The following is a 25,597-nucleotide window of genomic DNA, read 5'->3' on the forward strand; positions in this document are numbered from 1 at the left end:
CTTTCATACCGCTGAAAAGCCTCAGTGGATTTTGAAAATGTAGAGCACCAATAAGAAAGCAGGCAATCTTTCAACCAGGAAGCGGAATTTTTTTTGTAACTGTTAACCCTTGTGTTATCCTCGGGCCAAATTTAACCCATTTTTATATCAGAATTATTGGTTTCTTTGAACCAAATTGCCCCAAAATAACATGAATGCGTGGATGTATGTTGTATGGAAGTAATGTAACATTATTGGCAGGTAAAATTAATGATTACTTTCATTGAATTGATTTCTTTTTCAATTTTATAGCATTTGAAATAAACCGTGATCCACTCAACATCCTCTGATCTTAACCATCAGTCAAAAATAATCCCAAATTTCAGTTTTTTTTAAACAAAAAAAATAGGTATTATGTCATTTAAATTATGTTTATTGATCATCGATTTTAAAAAGAGTTGAAAAAAGTGACAAAAACGTTTGAAAAAGCAGCAATTTTTACCCCGAAGGACAACAAGTTCACGGTCTACGGGAAGACAACACAAGGGTTACGCTGTCTAACCTAGAACTGTGAAATTAGTCGAAAGACCCACACACATTTTTTTCTTTTTTTTTTACATTTTCAGCGTTTTTCTCTACGTTTTTTTAGAATTGAACGAGGAGAAAAAATGTTATACCTCTACCTGAAGAGGAACCGGTTTTTCAACCTCTTCCCAGGCGTCAAATTTGACCTGTTTTTTAAATCGTCTACATCAGAAATGAGTTTATTTTAAATTAAATTACCAAAAAGTAAGTACAACTGCAAGTACTTGATCATTACTTTCATTGAATTCTAGGATTTTTTTTTTTTTATGGTTTTCAATGTGGTCGTCAAAGGTGACGTGCACCAACAACACCAAAAAAAATTCCTTGTATGGGTTTAAAAAAAGTACTTGGCAATAAAACCCTTTCTGATTCGGATTCTGAAAACAGACTCCTGACTAAACGTTGACATACACAGATCTGTAATAATAAATTAAATTCATTGACCATGTATTCCAAAAACATCGGTGTAAAACTACTGGTAATGAGTTGGTGTTAGTAATGTTAGTGAAAAATAGTGTCGAAAGCCTTGAAAAAAAGTGACAAAAACAATGAAAAAAAGCGTCGAAAAAGTGTAGAATGAGAATGAGAAAATGTGTAAAAAACATCAAGTGTTCATTTTCAATTTTGACCCGGGAGGACAACAAGTGCATAGTCGACAGGAAGACAACACAAGGGTTAATCACTCTCAGTGCTGTGTGTGTGTTTTTTCTACCCAGAGCCGGTCTGTCAGCGAAAGTACAGCTGATTCGCAACAGGTAGAAAAGAAAAAAACATTTCCGAATGACTCAGGTGTCTTTGCCGTTACCTGGCCGACGTCATCACTGAGGTGTGGACACTGATGTCGTAATTCCACCGCAAAGAATGCTTATTGGCTGTGAGTCACAGCTCATGGAAGATTTACACACACTGTACTGTGGTTGATGTATTTTATTATTATTGTCATTGTTGTTGTGGAGGCTAAACCCACCTGAACCACCCGCCTGTTGATTTAAACCCACTTAACTTCCATGTCAAGCTGTTGCAAGTTATTTGATGACAGGGTTTTTCCAGGTGGGATAACAGCACAGGTAACTGCTTTTCTATGGAAAATACTTTTTTAGATTTTTGTTCATATAGGAATCTCTAAGGATCGCCAGCCAAAGACTTTCTTTCGAATTATTTAACTTTTTCTTGTTTATTCAATTCATTGTTCGATCTATTGTTCTATAAACCATCATTAAAACTGTGAAAAATGTCCATCACCATTTTCCTTGAGCCCTTTAGTTAATGTCTTCAAATTGTCCAACCAAGGGCTCCCCGGTTAGCTCACCTGGTAGAGCAGGCGCCCATATATAGAGCTTTACTCCTCGACGCAGCGGCCGCAGGTTTGACTCCGACCTGCAGCCCTTCACTGCATGTCATTCCCCTTCTCTATCCCCTTTCCCCTGTTGCTAAAGCTATGAGCTAAAAGGGATGGGACTCAAAACAGTGATCCGAACCGTGAGTTTTATGAGTTGTTGCACCCCTTGTTCTGTTAAGATTAAGAATTTGTCATCCTGACTTTTTTTGATAACGAAAGTATCGATAATGGTATTTATAATGACTTGGATCGTTAAGTAGTCTCGAAAATGGTATCAATATCAATAAAAATTAACGATCACCATTCTCAATGGTTACCGATAAAGTTACTGAATTAAAAAGTGGTCTTCTTTGGCTCGGCTACAGCTCTGTGTCTGTCCCTCTGCTTCAGTTTGACTCACCACTGAGTCCGACTTAATGTCCCGTCCACAACACTATCTGACTCTCTGTTACTGGGTATTATTTTGAAAGTTTCTAATTCATTAAATAATTGATTAAAGCATTTAAACAAAGTTTTGTTAGGAGTTTAACATTCCAAAATCTTAATTTTGACATAAAGTCCCAGTATGTTACGTGTTTAGTTGTTCATTATCAAAATCTGTGTTGCCCGTTCACAAACTTTTGTAAATATTTACCACCACCATCATTTCCAAGTATTCCTATTGGCTTGAAATGTTACATTTGCATTCGCGTGAACTGGGGTAGATGCTCCATATTCATGCGCAATCTTGAAATACGTTAGCCGGTAAGGGACATACAGGACATACTGCTCCGTCTTTCGCATTTTTCGCTGTCACATGATAAACTCACAGCTGCTGCTAATGCTGCTAATGGTTATTGTCGCTTTCTGGTCCTTTTTGAAGCGTGAAGGCTACCGTAGCTGTAATACGTACTTTGAACTGCGTGGCGCGAGAGAGTTGATTGCGATATATGATCTCAACGCTAAATGGGAGAAATTCCCACACATTGGACCTTTAAAGATTTTCCCGGTTCACTGTAAATGCATATCAGTTCCAAATATCGGTTATCGCTTTCATTAACTACTAATAATCGTTATCTGCCTTGAAAAAACAGTATCGGTCGAGTCCTAGAAAATATAATTGACTTTTTCGCTTACAGAATACAGAATACTTACAGAATGACACAGACATTTTTTTTCTGCCGAATGATCAAACAGATAGCAGCTTCATAAAACATGCATCAGCTCAAACTGTCCGCCCCAGCCTCATGACAGTGTTTGCAAAAAGAGGATCCTAGAAATTAAAACCCCAAACTGTCCATCTTAATCATACAGCCAATCGATAAAGGGCGCTCTGCTGTCAGCTGGCCAGTCCAAAGTTCTGCTGGGATGCAGGTTCAGACTCCTATAAATAACTTTAGAGCACTTTTTGTTTTCTTGGAGGAAACTAGAAAAGAGGTGCGGAAATACCACAGATCCACTGGGACACCGTCCAACCCCCAGTCTGACCAGCACAGGCCCTCTGTGTGTGTGTTTGTGTGTGTGTGTGTGTGTGTAAAAAATGTAATTTTATTTAAACAGGGACAATGCACAATTTAACACTGACCTTGTATAAGAACAAGGAGAGATGCATTGCACCAGGTTGTAGCACAATTGCTATTTTGAGTGTGTTTCTGTGTGTCTGTATGTGTGTGTGTGTGTGTGTGTGTGTGTGTGTGTGTGTGTGTGTGTGTGTGTGTGTGTGTGTGTGTTGATTCCAGGGCTCATTTAAACTACTTTATGACACCTTTGCTCCTATAAACTAATTATATTTCAATGGGAAGTCCTAGTAGCGAGTTTAGGTTGCCCTCATTGTGCTTAATAGTGTTTTATCACTTTTCATTTCCATATTATAGTATCTAGCATAAACTGTTTGTTGCTCAGTAGTGAGTTCCTGCTCACTTTATGGCATTTGCATCCTTATAATTTAACAATAGCAGGTCTGTCGACAATTTTCTTGATTAATGGATAAGTTGTTTGGACTCTAAAATTAGTGAAAAATGTGGATCAGTGTTTCCCAAAGCCCAAGAGGACGTCCTCAAATGTCTTGTTTTGTCCACAACTCAAAGATATTCAGTTAACTATCACAGAGGAGAGTAGAAACTAGAACATAATCCACATTTAGGAAGCTGGAATCAGAGATTTTTGACTTTTTTTCTTCAAACAGATTAATCGATTATCAAAACGGTTGACAATTAGTTGAACAGTTGACAACTAATCGATTGATCTTTGCAGCTCTAGAACATTTTGGTGTCAGTAAATGCTTTGTATGTATTTCTGCACTCGAGTGCACAACATGTTGCATGTATGAAGCAGTAAGCGGTAGTTTCTTACCTCCGTGAAGAAATTATCCATTGCCCTGGTTATTTTAATCCCCGAGGATCTGCTGTATGGAAACCGCGCGTCCCGTCAATCCAACTCATGTGTTGTTAGTGCGATTCCAAACTCAACCCAAAAAAAAAAAAAAAAAAAGGGGGAAGCAGACCCGAAGAGTTTCACTCCATGCTGTTCCTGCTGGTCGTCTGCAGGATGGGGCACAAGCAGTCAGAGAGTCGGTGAGTCGGTGTGGAGCTACAGTAGTAAAGTTACTCTTTGTTTCATGGGTTACCACTCCAGCGGAGACAACACGAGTCCTCATAAAACACGTCGGGGTCAGGGTCCCCAAGACTCCCTCTCTCCGTGTGTCTGTGTGTGCGTCCCTCCTGTGTCCACAGGTCTGTCTGGTTGTTTGGTCAACAATGTAGCGTGCAGCAGGAGAGAATAAACGGGAGACCGGTCAAACTTTGGAGACGCTCACTCACTCAGTCTCACACTTAGTCTCTCTCTCTCTCTCTCTCTCTCTCTCTCTCTCACACACACACGCACACACATGCACACACTCAGTCAGTCAGACATGATAATAATCGGGGAGCTCCACCTCCACAACCTGCAGCCTCCTCCCTTCTCCTGCTGCCCCGCTGTGTCTCGGACTCCCCCTGCTGTCCCGGCAAGATTTTTTATTTTTTTTTATTTTTGACAAAATGCATTCTACGGAAATCACGCACTGTGATAATACACTCCTCCCTATCTTCCCACACGAACATGTTATCTGTGTATCACTGTGGGACTGCAATCATGACAATCATAAATATTACATGTTTGGATTTGGGGTGTTTGTGTGCGTGCGTGCGTGTGTGTGTGTGTGTGTGTGTTTTATGTTTGTGTTCTTTACTGTTATCTGGGAGGCCTAATTGTTGGAGCAGATGATGCAAAAACATTTTCTGTGTGAACAGACAATACAATTGTATCTTATCTTATTATGATTATGGCCAAATGTAAAATTTTTTTTATTATTTTTAAAATTATTAAAGTCACAATTCTGGTGGATCTTGGGGCGGACTGCTGGTTTTGTTCTCCTTCCGAGTTGCCGAGTTAAATATTTGCATCTTTTCAAAACACTTCAGAGTTTTAAAAGTGACACAATAATTGTCCAGTAGTTCACTGGAAGCCCAAAAGATATTGAGGGAGGTTCATATTAAACTGAAGCAGGACACAATAGTGATGCTAAATATACAGAAGTTGAGTCATGTTAGTGTTATGCCAAACTTGTGTCATGTTGCTGCTGCAGAGTCAGTTTTTTTCTTTGTTTGGCTCTTTTAAGGTCCACTCAGCTTTGGAAACATTTCAGATATTTAAGATTGATGACAAACTTTTGACTTAATTTGAATGTAACACAACTAGGGTTGCAAAATTCCAGGAATTTTCAAAGTTGGAAATTTTCCATGGGAATTAACGGGAATAAACTGGATATTTTTAATATTGCTTGTTATAATACTGTTAGTCTATAACAGGGAACTTAAATGTAGTTGGAAAAAAAACATTGTGCAGCATAATCTTGGTTAAAACAACCTGATTTAATGCAACTTCAGTTGAATGTCCTCCATATATTCGTCAATGACACGCACGCACCAGTAATCAGCATAGACTACTACATACTTGCCAACATTTTGTTTTTAAAATGCGAGAGTTTTTTTTCTTTCTTTTAACCGATTGCTATTAACTTATGTGTGTTAATTGTATAGCCCACTTGTTCTTGATAGGCTGGAAACAATAGACAGCGCTGATGGTTAGCTTAGCACGCATATAACCATAACCATAGTAAATCATAGGCAGCATGCTAGCTACCTTCATATGTTAAGTTAAAGTTCAATGGCTTGGGCCTACTGCGGGGCTATTGAGGCAACACCCATTCAACATATGTATTCACTGTATATGCCTGTCTGCTTATTACAAAACAAAATGTTTATATTTATGTTTGTATAAGATGAAGTTTGTATAAATTACCCAACATTTCCAGTTAATTCTCGTAAATTCCCATTCATTTCGATCATGGAAGGCTTGTATCATGTGGAGGCAATGACAGTGTTGTTGTAATTACTTAGAAGTCCTCATGGGAAGACAGAAACTACGCACCATAGCTTTAACACCACAGTCTACATGTCTAATCCAAACATAGGTGTGTGTGTGTGTGTGTGTGTTAGGGGTGACCCCGAATTGTTTCACGATTCAGTCTTAAGAGTCTGATTCGACCGCCAATCTCACAGTTAAATCGTCGCAGTGGCTGAAAATTTGGTTATGAAACAAAGGATCATTCCATTCAGGCTATATGGGGGTGCTGAATGTCTAATTTTACATAGAATTGCATGTTTTTTTTCCCAATCTATCATGATAAATAATTTTGGTTTAGAAATAAGATTATTAATAATGCTGTTAATGACAATTAGAAGTAAGGGTACTCATGTGGACAAAAATCAGAAGTGCCGGTACACAGTACTGCTGAGTCCCGGCCCATTTCAGGCACTGAGAAGGAGTAGGATTGGGCGTCGAGAACTGGTTCCAACTTGGAAGTCGTTTCAAAAATTACGATTCCAATGGAATTGGAATCACAATTAAAATGAAAAACGATGCCCAACCCTACAGATGAGAGAAAAAGGTGCAGAGTTATTTTCAAAGTAAGAGTTTAGCAGTGCCTCTGATATTTTAGGCTCTTGAACAGTTTTATTACAACCACATGGGATGCAGGAGTCTTCTGAGGTTCTTTTGTATTCAAACGCTCTGGGCCGACTTTGAACTTGTGCAACACCAAAACCACAACACTGCATGTACTGTAGTTTTTGCTGTAATCCTGTGACTATCAGCAGCTCGTTAAAAACTGGGAACCCAATGTGAGTCAGCCATGGGGGTGGTGGGGGGGGGTCGATTTAGGTTTGAATAAGAAGGAGGAGATGAATATTGGACATCTGAGCAGAAGAAGGTGAAGCAGGTCAGCAGTGATGCTCATATTCAGCTAATTCTGCATGCGTTCTCACAAAAAAGTCCATCGTGGCAGCTAAACATATTGGGCTAGTTGCGGCTGAACGATGGTGCACTTGGGTGTGTTCTGGCAACAGAACCCATATATGGCTACAAGGAGCTGACTTGCTTAGAGTTAGATCCAGCTAATATTTCTTGGCCAGCTTTGGAGCAAAAGTGAGTTTATTTTAATCTGGGTAAAATCTGGCGACCAAGCATGCCAAATTTAGGCCAATGCTGGGCCAAGAATTCTTGGCTATCCTCACATATATGACTTGTTTGTACTTTGTTGTGGAAATCATAAAAACTCTTTCCTAACTACAGGGATGGTTCTCGTAGGCAATCCAACTGTATTAATAAACAATACTGGACATATTGTAGGCCCATGTGCCAAGAAGTCAGGGGGCCCAAAAGCCAGGGCCTCTGTTAATTTGACTATTAGCATTTCTTGTTGGCGTGTCAAAGGAATTAGTCAAAAGTCTTACCGAAAAACATCCTAACTTTGAAAATATCACAACAAAGAAGCCACCATGACACCTCAAAGCATCTGTGCCCAGGCACCCGTCATCTCATAATCTGTCCAAACTACTGTCTGATAAAGAAAGTACCTTTTGAATAACTTTGCGTACAATCCTTGGATGACATATTAGGTTAGAAACAAGAACAATGATTGGGTGATTTTACTCTCAAAACAAGTGTAGAAGTCTGGGTTTATAGAGGGATACATTTTGTCAAAACACGAAAACCTCTTTAGACGTTTAAAATGTTGTTTAAAATGTTGTTTCAACAGCATTTTCAGGACTGTATTGCAACATCTAGTCATGATCTGTTTCAAATTAAAGTGTCATCATTTTAACGACGTTGCAGCAACTGTTAAATGTAATCTTGACGTCTAAAACCCTCTCAATTTTCAAGGAATATAATCCCACTTTTAACCTACATGACTAAATGTGGTTTGGCCAGCTGATCATAAAATCAATGCTAACTGGGAAATGAAACAAATTAAAAAATGTCAACAGTGCCAGCAATTGCAGTCTGATCCAGACCAAAGAAAAAATACAAATGTAGGTGAAATGTCAATCTGAATAGATTGTTAATACCCGTTCATTGAGTTGAAAAAGGAGGTTGCGCTTTAACAATGGAGATTCAACCAAAGCAATGTAGCACTTCTCAAGTTCCCAAGTTAAGGAGGACAAAATGCTCTCCTTTCAAAACACTCTGAAGAAGGCTTTGTGTCGAAACATGTCAGTGTTCATTTATTGTGTTTTGAGCCTAATTAGTGAAATGAGAGCATAACATTGTGTCCTCCTTAATTTGGGAATTTGAGATGTGCGACCTGTTCATTGCTTTGGTTGAGATTCTCTGAAATATAAGGGTGTAACTTGGGTTTGAGTGGGGGGAACACAAAACATGAGGGTCTGGGGGTACTCCTCCAGAAAAATGTTTTCGATTTGAATCCTGCATTTCTACACACAATGACTACTGTGTACTGACGTACTAAACTACGTATGTAGTTTATTGATAGGGGCCGATCGCCAAGACAATATGGAATGTTTCCAATTTGAAAGAGGGGATTTAGAAATGGGATTTAGAAAAGTGTGTGTGTGTGTGTGTGTGTGTGTGTGTGTGTGTGTGTGTGTGTGTGTGTGTGTGTGTGAAAAAATGACACCCTAGCTAAATGAATACACAGCAGTGTTGGTGGACCACCTAGTGCGTACCTGAAGTTATTAGGCACTGGGCGTTGTTTTGCATGTTACTGCTTCTCAAAGCTGTCTTCCCTGAGGTGTTGTCTACTCGCCTCACTGCCCACAGTTCACCTATCTGGACAATGTCACCCCAGAGGACCCTTGACATGTTATTCCCGAACGCTGACAGAGGTTAAGTAACACTCGTTCCCTGTAGCGTTGGTCTGTAAGCCCCTAGAGATTCCTCAGTCTTTGTCAAACTAGATTAGTGCGAGGAATGAGCTCAGCCCACTTCTGGTCTCGCCCTTTTGTGTTAAGGAGTTTTGGGAGTTGACGTTTAGGTGATGGTTTTGAATGATGAGGAGCTGCTTGAAGCACTGAGCTGTTGGGTAACCTATGCGTGTTTTAGCCAGTTCGCTAGGGCTGGGTTAAAATGATCAATCTTCCAATTAGAATCTCTTTGTTTGAGTGTTCTGATATCAATAAATAAAATCCCGAAATCGATTTTAAAGAAATGCCAATAAACCAGAGCACGTTTTTCTCCCATCCAGGAATGCTGTGTGGACTCGCCAGACCCTCCTCTGCATGCGCTGTGGTATGGCACTGCGAGACTAGGCCTAGTCTGGCTTCTTGGCTGTACAGTGCACAGTGTGATCAAGCCTGACGCGCTGCAGAGATTTGTCTGGCTATGCAAGACTAGGTTAGACCAGGTTTAGTTTAGTTTAGTTTAGGAAAGTAAAGTAAGGCTATGCCACATTAGTTCTAGTTTAAGAGTGGTTTAGTTTAGTTTACTATAGGAAAGTTAAGGAAAGTTTGGAGTGTTTTACTGTAGTTTAGAGGAGTTAAGGTTACGTCAGGTTGGGGGCGGTTTAGTTTAGTCTTTAGTCATCTATCAATTGTGTGCCCAATGCCGAGACTCCCCAGTTGTGTTTCTGACGTTGGACGTCTTCATCTCCCATTCCTCTCTGTGCTGCAGGTGACTCTGTCCATCTTTTATCTTTGACTCTTCTGATTCTCAGGTGGTGACTCTCAAATCTCATGAGTTTTCTTCCATCATTTAGCTTAAGTGTGTGAGTGCCTCACGTGCAAGTTAAAGCATTGTGAAAATGGAAAATTTCAAAAATGACTGCACACTGAATGGCAGAAATTTACAAACATATCAGTTCGGACTGAGATCTTTAGGTGGTCCAACGCTTTAAAGGACTGTACACAGCACCGTGACAAAAAATAGGGACCGTTACTTCCTTGGTTCTTTGAACTCATTATGGAGAACTACCAGGGGATTATAGGAGCCAGTTGTCTCTTGTTGTTTGATTCTTTGCCAGCATCTTCAAAACTCTCAAACTGCCCAACAGGATGAGGAAGACAAACATTTCCTCTCTCGAAAAGATGTGAGGTAACGCAGCCGGGACTCCTGTGACTCCAGTGTGTCAGTGGTGAAGCCAAACACAACTTCCTGCCACCGGCATCACGCTGACAGGAGGACGAAGAGAGAGTGGAGGACTGACACATAACAGACGTAAAACACCTGGAGGAGAAGGAGAGGATGGAGAGCAAGGTAATGTCAATTTGACCTGGCACGATGCATCTCAAAAAGGTCTATCCGCTATTATAAAATGTCTAAATAAAACAAATCTGTTCCACAGATTCTCGTACAGTGTAAACTCTGAATAAACTGTCTATCCCTTGTATATGAACAGTAACCCTAAAGTAAGGATCATAAGATGATTACATTAAAAAAGTCACGCAGATGAAATATCTAACTAGAAAGACATTCAAATGCCACTGAAGATTTTAGATTGTTGAGAGTGAAGACGACATTAAGAAGAAGAAGTAGAAGAAAGACTCGGTTATGAGCTCCTTTTCAGTGATACACATGCAAAAAAAAATTCAACTTCAAACCCTCTGTTCGGGGCGCCTTCGTAGCTCATCTGGTAGAACGTGTGCCCCATGTACAAAGGCTCAGTCCTTACTGCGACGGCCACGGGTTCAATTCCGACCAATGGTCCTTTGCTACATCTCATTCCCCTCTCTGTCCTACTTTCCTGCCTAAATCTGTCCTATCAAATAAAGGCCATAAAAGCCTCAAAAAAATAAGAAAAGATAAGGAACCCTCTGTTCCCTGCCATTATTGTGCTCCATCACACTGAAAAAAACTTTAAGCACCTTGGTGTTTAGGTTTAACTTTCAAAATCAAATCAATTCCAATTCCTCCAAACCATACAATGATATGGGTAATTTATTCCAACCCTCTAATACAACCCACTGGAGTGTTTAACGTCCTCATATCTAAACCTGTGACTCCATTTGTTCCGTAAATAAAAAGGCTGATAATTACATGCAGTCAAGCCTGTCTTCAACTCCCTGTGATTACTGAAAGCTAAATGTTAATCTTAACCACTTACCGACAAATGATGACGCAGCAAACTCTTTCAAGCCAGGAAGGGCATGACAGGCTCGGTTGTTACTATTAAGCCCTCAGAGAGACAGAAAATACTGAGAACACTGCGATGATGGAGTATTCTTTATGATATGTTCTTTAGGCTTATACTTTAGTAAAGATACTAAATCATAGCATTTGTTTCCTAAACTGATGTAGAAGTGTGTCTGTGTACGTTTATCTCAATCATTCAGGTGTAATACAGTCTGGAGAAAGTGGAATATAGATCAGTGGTGGAATATAGATTAGTGGAGTGAAGGTTTGATTGTGATTGAAAAGGAACTCAAGATTCCACTGCAGTGATTTGGTTACAATTTCCTATAGACTTTTTTTTTTGAAAATTAAATTAATGAGTAGGAAAAGTGGATAACCTTACATAACTTTTTGCCTTAACTTGTTCAAATCCTAAATTTTAAAAGTTTAATTATTTTTCTCCAATTAAACTGCAGGTACACTGTCATTAGTCTCATTTCACCTTAAAAATTTAACAATGAATTACTTTTTTTACAATAAAGTTCTTTAAAGTTTTATTGAAGTTCTTCACATAGGCTAAATAAAGGTATTTTCCACCGTGCATAAAAGTGTATCCGAATACAGGAAATTAAGTCGTTGATGCTTAAAACTTCCCTGGAGGAGGACACCCAGACCCCCCCCACCACCACCACCGCCACCACCACCACTATAATATAGCCCCCTCCTCCCACAAAGGAAGATTCTGGCCAATATACAGTACAGTTCACCAACTGCAATACGTTAGACTACACCACTGATTATAATCAAGTATTATTTGAATACTGAGTACTCAGCAGCAGTTCAAGCAGTAGACCTTTCAGTTTAGAAAGTATAATTAATGCCTAAATAATGGTGATGACTGGTTTGTCCCCACACCACATCACCAGAACCAAAACACTTTAAAGCTGCTTTTGAACTTGACTCTAATGTCTGGAAACAGCTTCTTTTCTTTAACCTCAGGCCATACTGTATCTCCACTTCAATAAAGCTATCTATCCGCTGCGTGTGGCAACGACAGACTCTTCAATTCAGAATTATAATCAAAAGGTGTAGAAGTGCGTTCAACCGGATGATTCATCGGCACATCATCACATGCACCCTTTGTTATTACAGGGTGTTAACTACAGTATGTGCACTCAACTTGCACTAAACACACTTTAAATATAAAGATAAAAATCACATAAGATGAAGGAATGAAATGAGTAATCTGACCCAACATCTGAAATCATATGTATATATATATATATATATATATATATATATATATATATATATATATATATATATATATATATATATATATATTTTCACCTCAAATCAGGGAAGAGAATTAAAGTGTGACAACAATGTTTAAATGTACCACATAACGTAATTAACATAAACTAGAATTAATTCCCTCCATCATGTGGTGGCATAATTTTCTGAAGTGCACATATTGAAGCAAATAAGCGACATAAGTATTTTAATTGTTGAACAGCCACTGAATACCTAACATGGAAATTGTTTACTTTGAAAAACATGTATCTGAATTTATTTGTTCTGAATTGAAATAATTTTTTTTTTCTTGATTTTCAATTTCAAAAGCTGAATTTCATTGTATTTTATTCCAACGGGCACAAATTCAGACCCAAAAATTAAAGTTTTTGAAAACTGGATTAATTACCGGAGCCCCGTCGTTTTCTTTGAGTAAATATTTTAAAGCTGCTTTCTTGGATCACATGACTCACAGACCATGCTCTGATAGGCCAGAAAACAGTTTGATCGTAGGCCTATTTAGGCTCGATTGGCTGCCTATGAGAGCCGAGATGTTGCTATGTGAATTTCAACATATATTTTGGATCTGAATTATCCATATCTCAGCACGTGAAACCAAAACTCCCTTCATGGCTTGAGACGCCTGTCAGTAAATGAGATTTACAGCAATTTGTGTGAACTGACCCTTAAAGATAAACAACCAGAGGCTTGTACGGCCTTGTAAGCACTGGATGTTAGTGAACAGAGACAGAGAAGGCTGTAGATGTGAAGGGTCACTTGTAGTTCGTACGCAGGTCTTTGCAGTGGGACATCTCAGTAGGCGCAGGCTTTATCTACAGGTCTGAGCAGAGGTCAGGTACGGCCGGGTCCGCAGGCCAGAGCTTCTGCCAGAACAAACTGACCTCTCCTTAATCCCCTCATGCTTCCTGCTGGAGGGAAGAGAGAGAATGGGGGGGGCTGCAGTTACCCGCTCCTCACCTTGGGAATCCCTTTCAGAGCAGCTGAGATGTTAATAACAAACTGCTAAACCCACGTTTCAACATTAACAATGGAGAAGAATGCATTTTCATTCAGTAAATGTGCTGTAGAGATACCACAGTGTAAAACAGCTTCACACAAAGGCTGTTTTTCAGAGTTTCTAAAAGGTTGGTCTTTTGGTAGTCTCGCTTTGCCAGACCTTCCTCCAGAGCACTGCCGAGTAAGGTCTGGCTATTCCGGGATGGGAGGAAAATGTGCTCTGGTTTATTGCCATTTCTTTAAATCGATCACAATCGTCTTGGGTGGCGCTAAGCACCGGATGGAGCAACTGTGCCGCTGCTATAAATAGCCTCGGGAAGGAACTTGTTTTGGTGGAACGTGTGTACGTTCAAAAGTAGTTTTAGTCGTGCAACAGAAAACTCAGATTGGACAGATAGTCTAGCTAGCTGTCTGGATTTACCCTGTAGAGATCTGAGGAGCAGTTAACCATAGTCCTCATAAATCCACCGGAGGTTAGAACGCCATTACAAAAAAGCCCAAGGTAATGGACATCCGTCCGAAAAGACATGCACCGGAGCAATCCCGGAAGTGGAACGTCGTGGATATAGACTAGTCTTTTGGAGACATATGATTTGTTTTCTGCAAGACCCTGGTAAACTCATCCTGAATTTAAAATTTTACTCTACAATAGTAGTACCGACTCCGAGTACCTTTGTTGGTCCAATTCAGGCACTGCTCTACAAAGTAACAACAACAGCAAAACTTACCTATGAATTTTAGTTTAGGAAATGTTGAAAGTCTCCCCAAAAGAGTACCACAACCTTTATCCTGTAAGGAAGTACTGATCTGAAGGAAATGCAGGCTATGTTACAAAATACATTATATAGATAAATACAACAATTGACAAAGAGCCTGAGGTACTGAGAAGGAGAGGTCAATCTAGTCTTTAGCCCTTGTGTTGTCTTCCCTTCGACCATGAACTTGTTGTCCATTCAGGTCAAAAGTGGAATTCAATTTTTGGTGCTTTTTTCAGCATTTTTGGCTCTTTTGTTATGCTTTTGACACTTTTTAAAACGTTTTTGTCACTTTTTTCAAAGTTTTATTTTAAACTCATATTATATTATACCAAATCTTTGAGTTAAAAAGGCAGACATTATGAATTATTTTTACTAATAGTTAAGATCAAAGGATGTTTAGTGGATCACAGACTGGTTTATGTCAAAGTTTAGTCACGATACTGTTTTAAAACTGTTTAAAAGTGTTTTTCAAATTGAATAAAACACCCAAAATTCAATTAAAGTAATCATTGGTTTTACCTGCAAAGAACATTGTATACAACGTACATTCATGCATCCATGTAATATTTGGGCATTATGGTTATAAAAATCTTATTTCTGATATAAATTTTTTTTGAAAACGGGTCAAATTTGACCCGAGGACAACACAAGGGTCAGGTAACTATATGCTGTTCATTGGTTAAATTCAGGAAACACACTCTATACAAGGTTGAATAGGAACAAATGAAATGTCTCAATTTGCACACACTGCCATCTAGTGTCTATATTGAAGTACTACAAGAGAGGCGTTTTATTTTTGATCCTACAGGCACTGCATAGCCATCTTCACTGGTACAGAAACAAAGTTCATCATCAGAAACTCTGGCCGGAGCACTAAACTCATCACTATCACTGAATCAGGTGGTAAAGCGGCCCTTTGTCAACTGGAAGGTTGGTGGATCGATCCCTGGCCCCTGCAGTCCCATGTGGAAGTGTCCTTGTGTAAGAACCTAAACCCACAATTGCTCCTGGTGCTGAGACACAGAGACCCTACAGACAAAAACATCATTCTTCAATTTTGAGTTTTGGATCTATTTTGCTTCCATATACTGTCTTTTTTCAAACTAGTGGGGAAAAATATCATCCAAAATACACATGTAGGTGTTTATTGTTTCCTACACTTTGTCTATTTGTGTCTATTTCTCCTAAATTCACCAAAAGTTAGCATTTGATAATGCCTCATTTGCATATATTTTATTTTATATATTTATAGATATTGTCTTAACTACGTTTCATGGTGATATCTGTTTGGTTAAAATATCTTCCCTATTCACCGTAGTCTTTCCTCTTAAGATCCTGGATTCTACTACGTTTCTCTCTTTTTTTTTAAATAAACACCTAAAATGCAAGCCACATGGAATGCTTCTCTGATCAGATGCCCGAAGCCCTTATCTTGTTAAAAGCACTATTTCTGTGAACTGGCACGCGACATGTAACAATCTAACGTCTAATGTATCAACAATCCACGCAACTGACTTAATGCACTCATAGCTAAATGTCTGAGGTGTGCCTGAGTGTGTGCATGCGTTCGGACCGAAAAAGATGGTACATGATTTTGGTAAGCAATTTGACATTTATACATGACATTTGACATATTTGCGGTGCATCAAAAAGTGTGCTCGTTAAGACACCAGCAGACACACCTCCAGAATGGGGAAGAGCTTCTTCCCCTCAAGCAGTCAGACTGTTGAACAACAAAACATGATGCAAATTTTTCACACTGAACTGAAATGAACTCCTGCACTTTTTTAGTTTTTCGGCTGCTAAATTCTATATATTATATAGTCTATTTTATATATTTTATAAATATAATAATATATGTATTATACTAACTTATAACAATCAGTGCTCTGTTAAAAGTCCACTTATGCCATGTCTTTTGTTGTCTGTTGTCTGTCCTGTCCCTTGTCTTAAATGCTCTACTTTAAGTAATAATGGCACTTTATGTGTAGACTATAATGTGTGTGCACTAAATGTAGTCAGTCTCGAATGTCGTTTTTATATGTTTTTATAAAATGTCTTTATAAAATGTCTTTTTTATATATTTTAAATGTGTAACGCCACTTGATCCATGGTGAAATTTTGTTTCCTTTCACTACAGTGAATATGGTTGAAATGACAATAAAACCCACTTGACTTGACTTGATAAACTAATCCAGCACAAATTAGTGCATAACAAGTCACCAACATGTATCACCAAAAAGTATTTGAACCTGATAATTAAATACCAAAAGGTCCAGTTTAAAAAAAAAGGCCTTCCACCAGGCTGGCTGCAGGCCTGAAGTATCTCCAACAAGTCCCAAGGATCGGTGTGTATCTGCAGTGAATGACAGCAGGGGGCGCACGGAGACAAGGCCAATGGAAAGAGACAGGATAGAGGAGCATTCCCACTAAAAACCTGCACAGAGAAAATGTGCATTCCCATCCAGTGCACAATAAAAAAAAATCCAAAATAATCAACCCAAATCCAGCAACAAGAAGACATTTTACAGACAACAGACAAGAAAAGAAATACACATTAAGTGGCCAAAATATAATTTTGGTGCTTCCTTTTTTTTTTGGAAACAGAGCTCTTGTGATCAATGTTAAAAAGGGTAGAATATTGGAATATTACAGCTATGAAATTACCATAAAGTGCTATTGAATATCATCAGTATAACACCTATAGCCTGTAGGGTTATGGATCAACATAAAGTATGGTTTCACAAACTCATTGACGCATCAAAACGCTGTATGATACGCTGTATATATATATATATATATATATATATATATATATATATATATATATATATATATATATATATATTTAAAAGACTCAGACAGTAATAAAAATAATTTTCCTTTTGAGAGAAAATTTGCAATTGTGCATCTGTGTGTGTGTGTGTGTGTGTGTGTGCACAAGCCGCGCGCGTCCGCGTATGCGCGTGCGCGCGGGCGGAGGATCGCCGAGCCGAGCCGTACAGCGTGCAGCAGGCAGGCAGGCAGGCACAAGCCGCTGGGCGCGCAGGAGAAGCCGCAAACGCATTTGAGCAGCCGCTATACCTGAGACCGCGCGCAGAGAGCACAGGGCAGCCCGGGGAACTTGAGTGTGCACGGTAAGAGTCGCCACGTCTCTCTTTTTTTTTTATTCTCCTCTTTGTCTCTTCCAAAAAAAGGAAAGAGCGCTAGTTTTGGTATGCTTTTGGCTGTTTTAATTTGTGGTTTTTTTCCCTCATTCCTTTTGTCTTGTCTCTTTTTTTTTCCCCTTCCATCTCTCCATTTGGGCAGCCATGCAGGGCGCGCGTGGATGAGTGTAGACACGAGACAAAAGATTTCCGCTAGATTTGAAGGGGGGAAAGTAGAAGAAAATAGAACAAAAAGGAGCTGAATTGGAGACATTTTGAAACCCCCAGGTAGGCGATTAATTCATCTTCTAGCCTCCTTTTTTTTCCAGGCGGAAAAAAAAAAATGTGCACGAGCTTTAAAAAAGGGGTGTGTACCGTCTGGGAGGAACACGCGCTTCAGCCTTGGACACATTTGATTTTCGCTTTTTCTCTTACTTTTATAGGAGGGTAAAAAAAATCCGCACAGGAGAGTCTCCTCTCGCGCCATTTGTCAATCATTGATCGCCCTGACTTGTTTATTGTTATTATTATTATTAAACAGGTCTATCTTCTTTTTATTATTATTATTTTTTAAGCCTGCTAGGCAACGCAAAGGGCAGCGCTTTTTTTCTCTCTCTCTCTCTCTCTCTCTTATAATTTACAGCCAGTAAACATTTCCAACATGCAGAAAATAAGAAGCTCGCCCCCACCTCTTTGTCTGTGTGGAGGTGTGACACCGCTTGGCTGGCATGCAACTCAAACACACGCTCTCACACACGCACACATGCAGCGTCTCTATAACCAGATTATGACATGATTTAGATGAATTATTGATGTCATATTTCCGTTTTATTGCACCGAGAAGAAGACGAAAGGAGGCTGAGGATGAAGGGTGGAGAGGAAGGGGAGATGGGGGGTGTTTGGGGAGCGTGTGTGGGAGGGGAGGGGGGATGGGGGGGGATTGTCGGTGTACCTGAATAACCCCCCCCCTCTGCGTTAAGTTCATCCTTTCACTTCGCTCGTGTTGCGGCTGCATCCATGTTGGATGTTTATTTGTACAGCGAGTCCAACTTTATTAGCCATCCTCCCCGCCTTCGGTTTAGATTTGCCTGGTCCTTTGTTTGCCGCGGCACGCATGCGCACTGGGAGCAGGGTGTGGATGGGAGACATGCCACCTTGCCTATCAATAGGATGGAGAGGAAAGGGAGGATGGACGGTGGAGGGGTTTTAATTCTGGCTCTGATGATTTCTTGCGAAGGAAATGTTAATTACGGAAATAAAATGAGATGCCTGTGTGTGTGTGTGTGTGTGTGTGTGTGTGTGTGTGTGTGTGTGTGTGTGTGTGTGTGTTGGGAGATGTGTGTAGATGTATGTGTAGAAGGTGGTCTGTAGTGATGCTGTATCAGGACAAAACTGTTTTTCCCCCCTGAAATATTATTCAGTAGATTATAATGATACTGTAGTTAGAGCGTCAAAGTTAAATCGATTAATTGTCTCGTTGTCAACTATTAAATTAATCGGCAACTATGTTTATAATCTAAATGTTTATAGTCATTTTTTATGAAAAAAAAGTAACATTTCTTTGATGTCAGCTTCCTAAATGTGAATATTGTTGTAGTGTCTTCTCTCCTTTGTGACAGTAAACTGAATATCTTTGAGTTGCGGACAAAACGAGACATTTGAGGACGTCATCTTGGGCTTTGAGGGAAACACTGATCCACATTTTTCACCATTTTCTGACATTTTAGAGACCACACTACTCATCGATTAATCGAGAAAAATAATCGACAGATGAATCGACAATGAAAATAACCGTTAGTTGCAGCCCTACCAAGAAGGTTTGGGATTTTAAAGGGTCAGTTTTGACACAAATAAGTAATATTATGTGCCAATTTTCAATATAATTGTCTCATCAGAGTGAAAGTGTTTTAATTATTCGAGAAAACTATCGACAGCAGTGGTGTAGTCTACGTGATACGCAGGTATACGCAGTATACCCACTAAGAAAGCTCCAGGATGTCCATATACCCACTTAAAAATGCACAATGACACGCAACAACATACTTTCCATTATATTTTTGATATATTTAGAATTGTCATCTTGGCATAGGCTAAATAAAGCTATTTCCACAGTAAATTGGTTGATAAAAGTCTATCAGAATGCAAGAAATGAAGTCTTTGACGCTCAAAATGTCCCTGGTGGAGGGCACCCAGACCCCCCAATATGATATCTCCACCCCCGCAAAGTCCCATTCTGGCCCATATATACATATACAGTACAGTATACCCACTACAATACATTAGACTACACCACTGATCGACAATGAAAGTAGCCGTTAGCTGCAGCCCTAGCTGTATTGCTGAAAGATTTAGTCATTTCGTCAATAGTGGATGTAAAATGAATAAACGATAATGCAGACAATCAGTTAAGTTAATGTTATGACCATTATAAAGCACAAATGCCAAATATCCATAGTTAACTCATGATTAATCAAATGATTGTCCACAGTCAATTCGCGATTAATCAAATATTTGTCCAGTTAATTCGCAATTAATCAAATGATTGTCCACAGTTAACTCGCGATTAATCAAATGATTGTCCACAGTTAACTCGCGATTAATCAAATGATTGTCCACAGTTAATTCGCGATTAATCAAATGATTGTCCACAGTTAATTTGCGATTAATCAAATGATTGTCCACAGTTAACTCACGATTAATCGCAAATTAATCGCCCATTTTTTATCCGTTCTAAATGTAATTTAAAAAGGGTGTTTTTCAAGGTTTTAATGCCCTTGTGGTATTTGAGACTGGACGTACTCCGGTGGTAACTCAGTTTACATCGACAGTACATATCAAATAACTTCAGTCTTGTGGAGAGGACCATCTGGAAGGGCTTTGAGTTGGAAATTGACATTCCAAAGAGCCTTTTGTCTTTCTCCATTTCTGCTCAGGGAGCTTTGTTTCTGCTAGCCATCCACAACGTTACCCCTGGATCCCTTCCCGATGTCCCAAAACTAGGGAGCGACCCGAGGCCCAAATCACAGAATGCGCAGGTGTTAATCACGTATAAAAAAACATAAAAGACTGGCGTTGAAAGGAATTCGGGTCAACTCATTATTATTGCGAACATTTTGACAGCCCTAAAAAATCACTTAAACAACAATTCACTATAGCACACAAATGTAATGTAGGAAAAAACAGTGACGGTTCTAGATCATTTCAAATGGAGGGCCAAATTTATTAAGTACAAGTGTTACATACCACCAACCCTCCATAGGTTTGGGTCTACAAACGACTCACGATATACATATTAAACTACACATAACTAAATTATATCTCCTCTTTGGGGATAAAGGTGGGGTTAAAAAATGTATGAAATTATTTGCCACAGTTACGGGGGCCAGAGGGGAGGTCATGGCTTAATATTAAGGGTCACTGGCTACTCTTACCCCCCAAAAAAAAAAAAAAAAAAACAACACTGGGGAAAAAAACAGCCAATATCCAATTTCAAATCATGACATTAATGTAACATAAATATATAACTCAGCTCTAACTTGTTTTTAAAGAATAAAAACACTCAAAAAGTGTTTACAGCAATGGGCCCCTCTGAGCCGTGTTATAGGAGCACCATGGCAACGCCGCGACTGTAGTAATGTGTCCCATCTATCTGGCTGCTGATTGGCTCTCATAAATCCAGCCCCGAGCGCATTCATTCATCCCGCTGGACGGAGACAAACAGCAACCTGATGACAAGTTACAACTCTGACTCATCCATTACCCCGCCGCTGTCGGATGCTCAAAGTGTGTGTGTGTGTGTGTGTGCGTGTGTGTGTGTGACAAAAAGAGAGCACGGGGGAAAGGGCATCATGCCCTGTCACCTCTTGACTTTGTGGTTCTTTCCCCGCCAAGATGTCAAAGAAAAAGTAGTAAGAAGTATTCAGATACTTTATTTAAGCAGAGTAATACCACACTGTAAAAATACTCAAGTAAAAGTGCTGCGTTGAAAATGTTACTTAAGTAACAGGATGTAAGGAAAATACATCAAGTATTAAAAGTCAAAGTACTCAATGCAGAAAAAGGATCCAAACAGTTCTGTCAATCAACTAGGTGTTTAATGGTCTAATCATGTCAGCTGGACTTGTAGGCCGTTATATTGTTGGCTAGTTTAATTAATAATAAAACATCATTTCATAAACTATGTGTTTTGTGTGCAAAAATCTGAATTTTTAAAGTAACTAGGAACTAAAGCTTTTAATTGTATGTAGTATGTAGTAAAGATTAATGTAGTGGTACAATATATCTCTCTGAAATGTAGCAGAGTAGAAGTAGAAAGTACACTACTCGAGTAAATGAGCTTAGTTACATTCCACGACTGCCAGTGAGTCAGTGATCAGCAGGATCACTTTCCTCCGACGCAGCGTCTGTCCTAATTAAACCATCAGGCTGCGTGTGATGCAGGCGGAGGCTCGTTAACTTGCAGCGGAGGAGATGAAGCGGGGGAGGCTGCAGCTGCTGCTTCAACGCACATGACATGCAACCGTGTGCATGTGATTTTGTGTTGTGTGTAGAGGAAGCTGGGCAATGGGTGCAGTTGCAGGTTGGAGGTTGAGTCGCCGCTGCTGCTTGCTGTCACCGCCACGGCAAAGAAAGTGGGCAACTTAACACAATTGGGTCCGGTTTTGGGGTCTTAAAATTCTCATTAAAAGAAAGAAAAAACTGTCAATAAGGTTACGTTATCTTCGCTGCCAGTGCAGTTTTACTAGTTTTCTTGAAGTGAGTTTCAGTATTGTCAAATGAGACTAAATAAGGGTGAAGAAATGTCCCTTTATTCTAGAGAAGTCTTGAATAAAGTTGTTAAAGGGATACGCCGCCGTTTGTTGAAATAGGGCTTATCACGGTCTACCCTGGCTGTAGATAGGTTGACCAACGCATTTTTTGTCTTAGTGCAAGTAATTCGTTTTTTTTGTCTTTTGTTGGCTCCCTTTTACTCACAACATGCTAACCGGCAACATAGGATTCCATTCACTACGCTAAGCTAACTAGCGGCGGCGCTGCCGGTGTTGCACCGGACTAAAACAATGCATGCACAAAAAATGCATTGGCCCACCTATCTCCAGCTAGGGGAGACCGGGATAAGCCCTATTTCAACAAACGGTGGCGTATCCCTTTAAGTTAGTTGTATTAGATAGAACCGGTGACATAATCTCTCTGCATTTTGTTAAAGGTACACTGTGTAGGAATTTCTTCCATCTAGCGGTGAAATTGTATTTTGCATTCAAACGAATAGCGCTCTCTAGCGCCCCGCTTTTTCAAATGCGTGTTGCAACAACGGTAGCCGTTATGTACCAAAGTAACCATTCCCTTTTTCTCTTTTTTTTTGGCGACGAGGATTCCTTCTCCTGTGGCTTAGCATAAGTACGATCCTCCATTATGAACTAAAGTGCAGTTGCAGGCTTTCAAATTTGCCGGGGCGGTGACAAGCGCCTCTCGCTGATCTCTTTCTCCGTTTCGGCTGGTTCCAGTCATGTGACGCTGGCTCTGAATGAAAACGCGTTGTGGATTAGCTAGACAGGTAGGCTAGTGCGAGTCCCTCTCAGCGATTATAGTTTTTCAAAATGGCCTCCTTGGACTTGTCCTTTCAATGTTCGCTTACTAGGATAAGTCAGATCATTGGCAAAGGTCATTTTAAACCAATGAGGACATATTTATGAATGAAGACATTGACTTTAGCTAATAAAATACTTAAAACAGAACACAGTGTACCTTTAACAAAAATAAGGATCTCTAGGATTCAGTAACGGACGAAATGAGCTGATGTCAGGCGGTGCTGTGAGAGTTATTGCTGGAGTGCAGGCAGCTGTGTTTAAGTACAGTGGGTATTATAGGAGCAGGTTGTATTTTATGCTGTGAGCAAGTGCAGCGTTAGGTGGCCAGATGCTGACTGCCTTGCAGCATGCAGCGGCATCTGACACGGGTGTGGGTTGAGGCTGGGATGCATTAAAACCATGAGTGTTTAAAATTAGTGGAGAGTACACGGTTAGCATCAATTAGCGTTTGCGTGTGTTTACTGTATAGCATGAACGAAAGGACGACCCGAAAAACTGAGCTTTTATGAAGACAAAAGTGCGGAATCAGCAGAGAGAATGGGGAGAATGTGAGATCCTGACACTAAGCTAATGTTATGTCCGATGTTACATTTGCAGCGAGCATTTTGTTAACAGATGAAATATCCAAATGTCAGTTTTAGGCTAACTATATGTCTGTAAGTTAAGCTAACAGACGTAACGTTAGCCAGCCCGGTCTCATGGCAGTTCGTGATATGGTCACGTTATTGACTCTATTGAGTCATGGACAGGACACGATAATGTTGTTTTTTTTGTGTGGAGTTTACAAATTTTAAAGCAGTGTATTTCAATGGGAAGCATATTTCGTGAACACAGAACGATGACGGTAGCGAGTAGTATTGATAAGGCGAAAGTCCGCGCGGGGAGTTTGGTCGGGGGGGGGAGGTGGATGGGTCAAACATCACGGGACTTTCACCCAGAAGACCGGGGATCGCGTCCCGCGTGTTGCAGTTCCTTTCCTCGTTATTCCCCTCCTAACCACAACCGTCCCGCTGTTGTCGGCGCATCCCGCGTGTGACGGTTCCTTTCCACGTTCTTCTTTTCCTAACCACAACCATCCTGCTGTTGTGGCGTTTCATTTCCCCGTTGTTGTGTGCCTCTGCGCCCGGGGATCGCGTCCCGCGAGTAGCGGCCCGGTCCTGTTGTTGTGGCTGGCGTGTGGCGTTTCGTTTCCCCGTTGTTGTGTGCCCCTGCACCCGGGGATCGCGTCCCACACCTGGCGGTCCGTCCCGTTGTTGTGGCCGGCGTGTCGCGCCTCATTTCCCCAGTTGTTACGTCCCCCAGAGCAGGTTCGAAAATCGTGACCTATACTCGTTCAAAATTTGTGACGTGTACACGGAATAAACGTCAAAATCGTGACCTGTACACAAATCAATAAATCAAAATAACGTGACCATTTCACGACCTGGCGTGAGACCGGGTTGCGTTAGCTTAGTGTCAGGATCCCACAGTCTCGATTCCTAACATCCGTATCCACTTTTGTCTTACTAAAAGCTTAGTTTTTCTGGGTCGGCAGGTTGTAAAAACTTAAGTTCTGGGTTCTTTATATTGTTGGTAGTGAATATCACCACACGGCAGCCTTTAGGTGTTTTTCTGTTGTTTGCTAGACGATGAAATTGACGAGGAGGAACCTTCATTTAATACAAGTCAATGGAGAACGTAGAGTTGTTTTCCCTCCGGTGGGGGCGGGCCATGATTATGAGGTGAATGCTTAATACCTTTGTAGTTAGCACTGGAACAGCTGTTGCAGGAGTTTATTGAATGAGTTTGGGTGTGCGATGGGGAAGTGACTGCCTTGGAGCAGAAGCTGCTGTTTAATGTAGTTTGACAGAGCAGCTCACTGCAGTGTGAAGCTATACATATTAAGTGTTGGCTGAGTGTTTTTTTTCTCTATAAAAATGTCCTTGAGCGGCAGGGAAGCCAGAATAAATTGCTGTTTCACTGTTTTGTAGCTTTTAAAGTTGATAGGACTTCAAGTGTGTTTGGGTTCCGTTGGCCACTTCTGCATGCTGGCCTGACAGGAATGAGGAAGTTGGACGTTTCAGTTTCACGTCAAAGGAAGCATGACACATGTTTATTAAATGAAGTTCATTTTGGTGTTTGGTGTATGCTGAAGTGGAGTTACAGTGCAGCAGCAAGTTACTTTCAAAATGTAATACATTATAGATTACTAGTTACTGTCATTTGAGAGTAATTAGTTATATTACAATATTACTGTGTCTGAATTGTAATGCGTTACACTACTTTTGCATTACTTTTGAGTTACGTTCACCAAAATAATAGCGGAAGTTTGACTTGGCAGCTAGCTTGTGAATTTCACCACCGGATCAATAAAGTCTCCTCTTTATCCACTTTGATACATCATAGATTATTCATAATATTTTGTATAATTAATATGGATATGCAAAGTAACTAAAGCTATAAAAAATAGATAAGTAAAATGTACAA

At 40.1% G+C, this 25,597-nt stretch overlaps 2 protein-coding genes across 3 annotated transcripts in view; one reads left to right on the plus strand and one right to left on the minus strand.

Annotated features, from left to right (window-relative positions):
- The window catches only part of myo10 (myosin X), a 172,598-nt gene extending 167,829 nt beyond the window's left edge, over positions 1 to 4,769 (minus strand). The window contains exon 1 of the mRNA XM_028592842.1: positions 4,235 to 4,769. Coding sequence (XP_028448643.1) covers positions 4,235 to 4,255 — 21 coding nt within the window. The 5' untranslated portion in view covers positions 4,256 to 4,769. The remainder of the gene's footprint in view (positions 1 to 4,234) is intronic.
- Positions 4,770 to 17,395: 12,626 nt separating this feature from the next.
- The window catches only part of basp1 (brain abundant, membrane attached signal protein 1), a 61,349-nt gene continuing 53,147 nt past the window's right edge, over positions 17,396 to 25,597 (plus strand). Inside the window, exon 1 of one of the 2 annotated variants that reach the window (XM_028594248.1) lies at positions 17,396 to 17,534. The gene's annotated coding sequence lies outside the window, so the exon portion shown is untranslated. Of the gene's footprint in view, positions 17,535 to 17,772; positions 17,832 to 25,597 lie in introns of those variants that run through there. The other variant, XM_028594249.1, reaches the window with a different exon arrangement.

This window comes from Perca flavescens, chromosome 12 (genome assembly GCF_004354835.1).
Source record: "Perca flavescens isolate YP-PL-M2 chromosome 12, PFLA_1.0, whole genome shotgun sequence".
NCBI classification, from domain to species: domain Eukaryota; kingdom Metazoa; phylum Chordata; class Actinopteri; order Perciformes; family Percidae; genus Perca; species Perca flavescens.